This window comes from Arachis ipaensis, chromosome B6 (genome assembly GCF_059453495.1).
Source record: "Arachis ipaensis isolate K30076 ecotype BB chromosome B6, ASM5945349v1, whole genome shotgun sequence".
In the NCBI taxonomy this organism is placed as follows: Eukaryota; Viridiplantae; Streptophyta; class Magnoliopsida; order Fabales; family Fabaceae; genus Arachis; species Arachis ipaensis.
Genome location: NC_142441.1, coordinates 114,185,756 through 114,198,043, shown reverse-complemented (window position 1 = coordinate 114,198,043; position 12,288 = coordinate 114,185,756). Strand labels below are relative to the sequence as shown.

Sequence of the window (12,288 nt, the reverse complement as noted above, 5' to 3'; positions counted from 1 at the left end):
TGACCCAAAACATGCGACTAAAGTCTTCAAATGAAAGACAAAGCACTGAAGAAACAAAAAGATTTGCAAAATGGATCCTTGATCTTGGAGATGGGAAGCTTGGAAATTCCGATGATGGGAGCAATTTAGTTCCCATACCATCTGAACTATTAATCAATACTCTTGGCGATCCAGTCGAGGCAATTGTTCAGGCTACATACAGTGACTATCTAAAGGATTGTCAAAATTCATATCACCTGCAAAGTAGAGCAATTTTAGCCCCAACTATTAACAGTGTTGAAGAGATTAATGATTACATGCTATCTTTGAATAAGAATGAATTGAAAACATATCTGAGCTCAGATTCACCTTGCTTTAAAGAAGGAACTGATGACACAGTTGCTTGCGTACATACACAAGAATTTTCGGCAACAATAAAATCCTCTGGGTTGCCAAATCATGAGCTATCATTTAAAGAAGCTAAGGTTGTCCAGTTATGCTAATTTGAAATACTGATCATTTTGCTGGACTTTGTAATGGAACTAGATTAATTGTCACGAGACTTGGAAATAAGATTATTGAAGCCAAAATTTTATCAGGAAACAGTCAAGGTGAAAAGGTCTTCATTCCTAGAATGACATTAACTCCTTCAGATGCAAAGTTACCTTTCAAGTTTCAACGTAGACAATTTTCTCTGATTTTGTCATATGCAATGACCATAAATAAAAGTCAAGGGCAGTCTTTAAATCATGTTGGCTTATTTCTGAAACAACCAGTTTTTACACATGGTTAACTTTATGTCGCAATTTCACAGGTCACCACCAAAGATGGACTCAAGATTGTAATATCTCATGATAATTCTAACAATTTTATTGCAACAGAAAATGTCGTTTACCATGAAGTCTTCAGAAATATTTAAATCTCCACTAATAGTCAAAAGGTAACGTGTCTTTGAATATTAGATACTAATTTATCTTCAATAATACTTTTAACATTTGCTTATTTAAAAAATATGATATATTACCTTTTTTTACTAATGATCATTTTTTATTTATGATGAAAATATGACCTAAGACTATGTGTAATTGGAATAATTTTATACTGATTTGGTTGATTTATTTTTTAAAACCCAATGCTGATGTTGAATGTGAGTATTTAATAACTTTTGTAATGCATAATACTTTTAGATATGGCATAAGGTAGCATTCTTGCATCTCTTTTTGTCAATCAAATCCTATGTTTGACCTCACAATTGATTTAGAAAATAATTACTTTATTATTTGTTGCTGTTAATTTGAAATTTTTATGAGAATTTTTTCAAGAGAATCACTTAGAACTCTTAAGGAGTGGTTAAGTTTCTAATAACTACAGTAATGACGAAGAACAAATTTTTTTATAAGGAAAAATATTAATAATATGAATAGAAAGTTATTCTACATATGAAATAGAGCTTAGAGAGATCCCTTTATGCAGATTATATGTAGCCTTAATTAGGTAGACATCAGAAACAAGAAAGCCCTCTATTTAAATAGGAGATGGCGGCAGCAAAGGAAAGGAAATATGACATGCTTAATGGGAAAGGATTGTGGTTAAAATAAGCTGTGCAACTGCCCTTGCAGTGAGATTTACAAATCATGGACACCCCACTACGGTGGTCTCAATTGACCTTGCTCTCTTCTTAAGCATACTATTGAGTTGAATTATTAGTGACTCATTATTTATTATAAAATTATTGCACATCAATAGTCACTCTTGCTTTTTGCCCCTCCCTTTTCAATCAGCGGCATAATTTTTTATATATTTTTATCAACTTTGTTTAGTGCTCATGAAAATCTGTTTTGGAATGTTCTTGAATATTGTAAAGTCACATATTGATTTAACGTATATTTTCTAGAATATTACCTCAACTTCGTTATAATTTAAATTTTTCAAGGAGCGAGGAACAATTGCCATTGTTCGTGTTGAACAAAGAATCATAAAATTTGGTGAAGAAGTTGAGGATTTTGGACTTATGAAGGTATGTTTGAGACTTTTCTTGGGGTTTGGGTTTCTTTTAGATTTAATGCATTGCTTTTGATTAAAATGTCAATTGTAGACATTCAGTTGCATCTATAAATTGTGATCATTGTTGCATTCCATGTATGGCTATGAGCTATGACCTATGGTTGATAGTACTTTGCAAAATTTTGATGCTTTCACTTGTAGTGCTGGTATGCAAATGTGTCATGATTTCTATAGTTAAGATAGCAAATTTTTAAGTTGTGAATTAGATTCTATTTTTTAGTATTCTTGAACCAATACAAGACTCAGCATCTGAGACTCTACGCATGTTTGAGTTAATATTCTCCATTTTGATTCTGAGATGAGTGATGTGAAGGTTACCATCAGTCTAGAATTTCTTCTCAATAAAAGAAATTGCTTCGTTGCAAGTATAGTCCCAAACCGACAAACAACCTTCAATCAAAGTTTAATTTTGGTTGTCACAAGTTCAACCCAATAAAAATAATCGACAGTATTACTCCCGGGTCGTTCTCCTTAGGAATTACAATCGAGTGCTCAATTATTGGTTGAGTTTCATGGGGTGGGTTGATAGAAGGCAAGAAATTTAAAATGCAAGAATTTAAATAACAAGAAAATAAATCAAACAACTAAAGATAACAAATACTAAAAAGGGGCATTCATGGCAAAGATTGAGAATTAAGGTTTTCTATCCTAGTCATTAATCATAACACAATAATTATCAAGAGATAATTCTATTTTGTTATCTCCAACATCGGGAGAAAATTAAATAAGACTAGTTAATCTCAATCCATAAGTCCTAATCACTTACTAATTGAATTAGCAAGAGATTAGCGTCAATAGAAACAATATTAACTAACAACTCTAGATCACCAACATAAGTTAGGTATTAATAACTCAAGAGCACCTAATTTCTCTTTCCAAGCCAAGAATACTAAAAAACTACTATAAACTTAAGCCAAGCATTTTGTCGAACACTTGGAATGTATAAAAGAAAAGCATGGTAAAAGGGCAAGAATAATAAAATCTAAAACTATCAAATGCAAGAAAATAACAATAACAACTTAATTAAACAATGAGAAACATAAAAAGATATCAATTGGATTAAAGAATGTGAAAATCAACAAGAGTTCAATAACATAGTATCCCAAATGAGAAATTAACAAGAGAAACTAAGAGAACTCAACTACTAGAGCATGGAAACATAAATGAAACTACACTAAAACAAGAATTAAAGAGAGAAATTAAAGAGAAACTTAAACTAAGAACCCTAATTCTAGAGAGAAGAGGGAGCTTCTCTCTCTAGAAACTACCCTAAAATATGGTTCTAACTACACTAATTGCTCCCCCTTGATCCATATTGGATTCTGCATCAAATAGCTTCAAAAATGAGTTGGATTTGTGCCTAATGCAGCTCAGAAATCGCCCCCAGCGTGTTCCTTTAATGAGGTCACGTGACAAGTGTCACGCGTACGCGTGGGTGACGCGTGCGCGTCGATTGGCAAAGTCTCTAGTCACGCGTGCGCATCGCTATGATTTTCACAAATCCTCATTTCTTCATGAATTCTCTACTTTGCATGCTTTTTCTTCACTTCTTCAATCCAATCCTTACCTTATAAACCTGGAATCATTCAACAAACATATCAAGGCACCGAATGGAATTAAATTTAGCAATTTTAAGGCCTAAAAAGAATATTTTCACTCTTAAGCACAAATTAGGAGAAATTCACAAAATCATGCTATTTCATTGAATAAATGTGAGATAAGTTGATAAAATCCACTAAATTCAACACAAGATAAACCACAAAATTGGAATTTATCGATGAGATCTTACTTTTACTAGATGAATTTATGAAATTCAAAAAGGCACGTAAACCTGCACACAAAATTATTTAAATTTTGAGTATTTATCAAATTATGAATTTCAAAGCGAAGAAAATTGATTGATAAACATGTATCTCACATAAAATGCTGGTTTATATCGAGGCACTATTTACCAATTGAACTGATGAAGCATATAATTCAATTTTAATGAGTATTTATTTTGATCATAATGAAACAAAAAAAAGGAGAAAGACAAGAGCAAAAAATAATTATTTAATTTTAGCTCCATTTCGTATTTTAATATTTTGCTAATGCATACTCATTTTTGTTCTTCAGGATACTACAGTTGACATTCTAAAAGGAAGATGTAGTTTATAGGGTTAGTTGTACATTAAAAATCTTATGTTGTTGTCTTATGTACATGTTAAAATAGTTGAAACGACTTACTTAATCTGAGGTTTAATTGTTGCATTATTATTCAATTCTGTTTACCGATGATTAGTAATTTTACTGATATTAAAACGTTGTAATTGAAGTGCTTTTTAGTGAGTAGATTCCATGCTGTGCAAACCCAATTATCAACGCAATTAAAATACAAAACTAAATTGTCAAAAGTTGAACATCTATAAAATTAAATTCTTAAAATAAAAATTATATTACATAATCAAACGTTGAAAAGCATTCAACAAATTAGAGTATTTTATATTATATTTACCAAGTGATATGTTATCATAAATTTTTCCAGTTGTATAAGACCAATAGTTAGATTTTTAAAAATATAATGCTAATTTAGTACATAAATCAATAATACGTAATATCTATTATTAAAAACATAATTTACAATTTAAAATCAACAAATTTATGAAAAAAAATTATCTCCGATCCGCGCATATGTGTGGGCTTTTTACTAGTTTTATTAATGTTTGCATTTTCTTCTTGTTAAATTTGTCAGTTTCTTTATCATTATTGTTTTTGGACATGTAGCGTGTTCAAAATGTTAAACTCAGAAATACTTATTCTTATACATGCAGAGATTTCCAAAGTTCCGATTTGCATATTTGATGTTGTGGACGTGCATATTCGTGATTTTTCAGTGGATCCTCCATGCTTGTGTTTCAATGTGGTAAAAGCATACTTACCTATGCTTTGATTATACATACATATCATTTTGAGAAATATTTAGGAGTACCAATTAAAAATACCACATTTATTATTGCTTATTATTTTTAAAAAATGCCATTTAAATAAAAGTTTAAATTAATGGATTAAGGAAAAAAAAAAATCGATATCTTTAAGATTTTGGTTGTTTCTAGTTTGACACCCCTAATTGTTACAGCTGACCTTATCCTTTTCTTGACTTGTCATCCTCATTTGCACCCTTATACAATATTTCCATATATGAAAGTAGTCCTAGGTAATTAATTATGCTTAATGATTCAAATGATCATACATATATTATTAATTTATTATCTCGTCCTCTGGAACTTTTCAGGTATTTTGCTGTGGTTCTAATACATATTCCATGCTACGATATTCTCCATACTAGTGAGGCTGAAGCATTATTGGTTATCAAGATCGTTTCCTGGGTCCTACCGTTTTGTACCTTGGTAGCACATTAATGATTAATCCACAATCTTAATCAACCATTGGTCTTGGCATACCCTTTTTTCCTCTTCCAGAAATGCATTCTAAAGATTAGGTTTAGGCAAAACCATACGATACACCAAACAGAATAGCAAGTTTCGTAGGTTGTTCCATTTTTTTCAGAAAAGGGATGAAAAGTTTACATCTTACAAAAGTAGTGTATAATGTCTTTCTACTTGAAAACTAACTGTATACTAAACAGCACTGTTTTGGAATGATGAGTTGAATTTTGATACAGTAATATATATCGATGTTGTATCCGGCAAAACTAAGAACACACTGTGCCTTCAAAATAAAAATTGTCAGCCATAATGTAAACAAATTCCATCTAGAAGTATACTTGTCTTTACACAATAAAAATTGTTATCAGTGGAGACAAACATTAAACATCAATTACACTTAATTTTCAATTAAATCCCTATAATTTAAACATTTTCAATCATATTCCTAGTTGTACAATAAAATCCTTCAATTAAATTCAATATCCAAAAATTACAAAAACTTTTAAACAAAAGAATCTAATTGAAAAAAAAAATTATAAGAAATTAATTGAAAACTATAGAGACCTATAAAATAACCAAATCTCTAAATGGTCAATTGGAAATGTGTCCTTAGGTAAATCCAAGTAACTATGCAACTGATTTAATCAAAATACAGTTTAATCATATGATTTCAACTATCTAATCACCTCGTTGTTCCCAACATAATGATCTCTAATTTTGCATACATAAGATCAAGTTATGGCTTTACATATTCTCTGATAAATTGTTCCAACTGAGATATCTCTCCAGTTAAACCAGAAGCATCTGCAGTTGTAACTTTGTTGTAACATTGGATAAAAGAAAATTGTTCTCCCGGCACCCCAAGGGTGAACTCATTTGTAATGTCTGCCGCCGATATTGCACTTCTTGATGCCCGTAATTTGTCACTGCAAAATAATGTGTCATCAACAATGTTGACAAAAAAAAAGTAGAAAAATAGCTCTCATAATTGAAATGGAAATCAAACACCACCATAAGGTTAGCTTCAATAAATCAATTTAGAATGAGGTCTTTCTTAATGGTTTTTCTTAAAATTTCATTTGTATTCCTCTAAGGCTTTGACCCTTGTTATTCGAGATATCTTCCATCTGATATACTTTTCACAGGCCTCTGGAACTCCTCACAAAAGCACTTTATTGGAATTTCTATTACCAAACATCTTTCTTCACTCCATGTTATTCCAACTCTTTCCTTAAGACACTAATCCTGTCTAACCTCTTTCCAGATGTCCTCTCCTTTACCACAACATTCTCATCTCTAAACCCTAACCAACATTACTTCATAGAACAATGTTATTCCTATCTATGCATCTTTGTTTAGAATTCTCCTATGAATTTGATAATTGATCGACAATTTGCCCTCACATATTAAACTATTAAACATATAAATTATAATAAGTCAACTGAAGCTCAACTCTATGCTCTAGGCTACAAGTCATGTGAGCTCAGGGGAGCGGAGATGGTCAGATGTCAACAACCTTTCCCCCTGAGCATAGAGGGTATCTAGATCATAGTTATCAGAAGCAGACCAGACCGGTCGGTCCGACCGAAAATCCGTTGAACCGGTGGTTCAGCCGGTTCAATTCACTCATAGGACCGGAAAGGCCAACAACCCGGTCAACAGCTGTCAAACCCACTGAAAACCGGGCGGTTCTCGCAAACTGGCGCGGTTTGGACACTGTCCCAGGTGAGCATGTGGTGGCGTCCTTCCACACTGCACCCGGGGAACTGTGAGCAGTGCACCTGCGGGAACTGTGAGCTGATCTGGCACGCATATCCTGCACAGGCGGAAGCCTTTTCAATGAAACTCAAAGGGGTGAATGAGGCTCGAACCAAGGATTATGCCGTGGCCTTACGCCAGGCTTCCAATGGACCAAAGTTTCCTTTGATATAAATGGTGCTAATATTTATATATATAGTATGAATGCATTCTTCTTTTGATGTGGTCTTAGTTTATGGACACCTGTAAATCTTTTTCAAATAATGGAAATTTAATTATCTTGGAAAAAAATATCATTTAGTAATGCTATTGTAATATAATTTTATAATGTTGCATCATATTATATAATAAAAGCATAATTTATTTTTATTCTATTATAATTGTATATATTGATTTAATTATTATCGGGTTAAACAGTTCGACTAATGACCAACCGGTTGAACCATTAACCCAATGACCTAGTAATTTGGTCGAGTCAATTGCCGGTTCGGTTTTGATAACTATGATTTAGATGACCAGCCAGAACCTGTGAACTGTCCATGAGGTAACAACTTTATCATTGCACAACAGCTGATAGCCTCACATAATCCTCCAACAATATGCACTTATAAAGTAATCGACGAAAAAATCAAAGCATAGCATATAAAAGATTGAATGTTGAGGCCATACATTTCCTTCTCCATCTGCCTGCGGATAAACTCCTTCGTATGAGCAGTGACCTTGTCTGTTTTGTTGCAGAGAATAAGCAATGGAATCTTCTTCTTCACAATACTTCCCTTGGTCAAAATATCATATAGATACCTGTGAAGAAAGTGAATTAGGAACTACTTCATCAAGATATGAGAAATAGTCACTAAGTTATATAATTCTTGATGCCACATGCATAATGCTCACTACAAGCTCATTAGAAAAAGGGTAAACCACAAAAAACACACTCGAATTATTTTGTCACTAACAAAAATACCTCCGAAATGTGTTATTGACAAAAATATCCTCAAATTATTTTAAAATGTGAGAAAAATACACACCTATGTACTGAAACGTTCTACGTTAACGGAAAAGAATGATGTGACAAACGGAGTATGGAGTCTCACTTGACACGTTGAATGCTCCATTAGCCACGTCACATTTTTTCCATTAACGGAGTAAGTCTTTGATCACAATTGGACATTTTTGGCATGTTTTTAGATTATTTGAGAGCATTTTTGTCGATAACAAAATTCAGGAACATTTTTTAGGTGCATTTTTTGAGGTTTACCCTTAGAAATATATACTCGGTGCAAAAGGAATTACTCTGAAGCAGAACGGCAGTTTGGTAAGAAATCCAAAGCATCAACAACAAAAACTATGCCAGCAGCTTGAGGCAAGTATTCATCCAATTTGGGGCGAAGACGAGAATGTCCCGGGACGTCGACAACATGAACGGGTTTTGTCTTCCGCTTCTATCAAAGAAACAAGAGACAAGATCAGTTCTAGTATGTTTAATTCCACAATCAACCAACAAGTATAACGAAAAATAAAATAGACATAATTTCAAATAACTTGACTACCCATCCAAGGCTTGTGTATGAAAAAAACCTAAGGCATTTTCATACAGAATGGAAAGCACAATGAAATACACATAAAAAATCATGTTTAATTCCATTTATTTATGTACATGTATTAAAGGGCAAAATCCTAGTGTCTTACCTCTGTTGTTTCAGAATGAAGAACAAAAGTCTCCTCATTAGGTTCCATTGACGTAACAGTCCCCCCATGGATAGAGCCATCCCTAAGCTGATAGAGGCAGAAGAAGTACTTCAATAACATTATATTAGCATGGGAAATGCAGGTTCTTTTGCTGCATAGTGTACTGAAATTCCATTTACACACAATGGGCAAAATTAAGAGTAAACACAATAAATCATAGAAAGCAATATTCTATTCAACAATCTAATGGCACCTGATAATGTAACAACATTGCTTAAGAGTGTTTCACTATCTAACCGTGAATATTCTTTTTGTTCAAGATGATAGCAACAATTCATTAAGCAAAGCAAACTAGAACAGCAATAATTTAGAAACTACATGATACGAATTCAACTATGAACCGAAGAACATGTGAATTGGGAGTGTTACCTGATAGAAGAGAACAGTTTTGCCGGCACCACTTAGGCCAGTCAATACGACGGTGTTGGACTTGGCACGCTTCAACAACCGCACTGCAAGCAACAAAATCCATCATCAAAACCTATCACAAAAAAAAATAAAAAAAGAAATGTACAAGAATATGGGGAAGCTGACATGATAGGAGCAGCAGGGTGGTGAAAACGAGGATGGCAGCGGTGGCGTAGAGCTGAAATGGGGGAACCTGCCGAAGTTGCTCTTCGGCTAGGCTCCACCAATGGAGAAGTTGTTCCTTCCACTGGTCCAATTCTTCCATTGCCTGAGAGAGTGAGGAAGAAGAGAAATGAAAACACCAGAGAGAGAGAGAGAGAGAGAGAGAGAGAGAGAGAGAGAGAGAGAGAGAGTGAGAGAGAGAGAGAGAGAATAGTAAGGGCAAAGATACTAGTTGAGTTACGGGGTGGCAGAACCAAGGTTTTGGTTTCGTCCCGATGGATCTACATAGGGATGGAAACGGGTCTCCATGGGGGCGGGAACATACCACCTGCCCCCTGTCCCCACCCCAGCCATACATAATTCGTCCCCGTCCCCGTCCGCGTGACAGGTAACGGGGACTCCGTATCCGCCGGAGAACGGGGTCTCCGTGGATATCCGGAAAAAAAAATTGAAAAAGAAAGATAATTAACAGAATCAAAATCCTAAACTCAGTATTATAATTAAATGTCCCAATTTCACAATAAGAATCCAACCCGTAAACCCAGTCTCATCCCAATTTCATAATAAGAATCCAAACCCTAAACCCAGTTTCACAGCAACAGAATCTAACTCTAAACCCAAATTTATCAATTAACATAATGCAAACCCTAAACCTAAACCCAAGGTTCTGAAAACTGGACTGGTCATCGAACCGCTCTAGTCATTGATTCACTGTTCCAACCGGTCCAACTGTGGTTAAACCAGAAAAACTGTTTATAATAAAATAATAAATAAACACCCTAAAAAAGTACAAACATCAAAATATTATTCAAACTTTAGAAGAAATGGTGTAGCATTTGCCAAAACACATATAAATAGTGTAGCATTTGCCAAAACTCAGATAAATGAAGTCTCGACGTATTAAAAGGGACAGCCAAGAAACTGATGAACTTCCTAGGAAACAAGAAGCAAACATCCAAGTAGCATGATATATATCATTTGATGACTAAGATTAAATTATTATTGCATCATGGCATGATACTCATACTTTATATGGGAAAATAAGATAGTAAATCAAAATAAAACTTTTTCACCATATCACCATATTTAAAATCTCATATATCCACCTTAAACTAAGACAAACGAATTAGAGGCAATAAAATGAATTGGAGTTCAATTAATCACTGACAAATGGCAATAAAATGAATCTAGATGCATAATACTTAATAGAAGAATTGAATGACTTAGAATTACAATATAATTAAATATTCTTCATATATAGAAACAGCATCATAGAGAAGTTCATCTAAGCCAAATGCAGGCTTATCCAGAACAAAAAAGAAAGCCTTCAAATAAGGAGAATTTGAACCACAAGGACAAGCACAACGAAGAATTAAAACAAGTTAACATTCAGCACAAGAACAATTAGAAAATTAACAAGTTCACAATAACGGTTAACACAATGAACAGAGAATAATTTAAACAAAGATCAGCACAGTAGAAAAATTAAACCAAATTAACAAATTATAGCAAATTGTAAGACAACACCACCACCAATTCAAATTTAAAATAAGGCAACAACACCAGCAGGAACAATTGAAAGTTACACAGCAGCAACAAACTTTTCCAAAGATTAACAAGGATTATCAAGGTTTCAGGCTATCAGGACAATTTCAGCACAATTTGTTTTAGCACAGCACAAAAAAAAAAAGGCAACAAAACATAGTACAGCACAGCAGTGAGCAGAGCAAATCATTCAACAATTCAATCTGAATAGCGCTAGCAGTAGCAGAACAAAGAACCAAGAACGAAAAATTCAAAAGAAAAACGAAGAAACCAATCTGAGTAGCACTGGCAGAATCCTAAACCTTCGTTCTGACTTCTGAGCAGTCTGAGCAGAGGGGCAGAAGCGCGACGGAGGCGGAGGCCAGGCGACGAGAACGACTCGAAGACGCTGGTGGGTTGAAAGAAGCTGCAGCTGAACAAACGAAGGGCAGACTCCAAGACAACGAGCTCGAGGAAGAAGCTGCGATTGGTGGGTTGGAACTTCGAGCACCACGACCGGACGAAGACGTTGGTGCCTGAGCGCGACAGACGGCGGCAGGAACGCGACGGAGCAGACAAAGGCAAGGGACTGACGCCGAACTCGAGGAAGAAGGTGCGATTGTTGAATGAGGAAGAAGAGCGCACGACCAGACGACGACCGTGGTGCCTGAGCGTCGGACGACGGTCCCTGCGTCGGTGGTGGAGAAGCTAGGGTTTCAGGGTTTCAGTTTTTAGCTTTCTTTCTGATTTGGTGAATTTTGAACTGAAGAAAAGAGGAAGGATGAAGGAAGGTCGCGCGATTCTATGCTCTAAGTTCAAAACGGTGGCGTTTCTGTAAACCGGCCGGGTCCCGGTTCAATCCGACCAGCCGGTTCTCGACCGGTTCACAAACAGTTTTTAGAATTATGGTTTTCTCTTTAAGACCGAATCACAAGGTGTCTGGTTTCTGGTCGGATCGGTCAACCCGATCGAGTATTCAAAACCATGCCTAATCCTAATTTTACATTAACAGAATTCAACTAAACCCAATTTCATAGCAGTTTCATCAATTAAAAATCAAAACATATATTAAAACCAATGTCTTCAATCAACAGAAACATCCAACATATTGTAAGGTGGCCGGCTATGGAGCAGAGTCGTCGTCATCTTCGCTGAGCAGAGGCGACGCAGAGTCATAAATTTGAGGCTTCGTCACGGAGCAAAGGTGGAGGCAGCGGCG

General features: G+C 34.8%; 1 protein-coding gene across 1 annotated transcript; it reads right to left on the bottom strand.

The window, feature by feature from the left end:
- Positions 1 to 6,084: 6,084 nt before the first annotated feature.
- LOC107604711 (uncharacterized) lies at positions 6,085 to 11,852 on the bottom strand. Its single transcript, XM_016306363.3, has 7 exons — positions 11,393 to 11,852; positions 9,510 to 9,651; positions 9,345 to 9,427; positions 8,916 to 9,002; positions 8,520 to 8,668; positions 7,896 to 8,027; positions 6,085 to 6,394 (listed from the first exon to the last, which is right to left on the bottom strand). The coding sequence occupies exons 2-7, from the start codon at positions 9,646 to 9,648 to the stop codon at positions 6,205 to 6,207; spliced, it is 780 nt and encodes a 259-aa protein (XP_016161849.1). The 5' UTR covers positions 9,649 to 9,651; positions 11,393 to 11,852; the 3' UTR covers positions 6,085 to 6,204.
- Between the last annotated feature and the right edge of the window lie 436 nt (positions 11,853 to 12,288).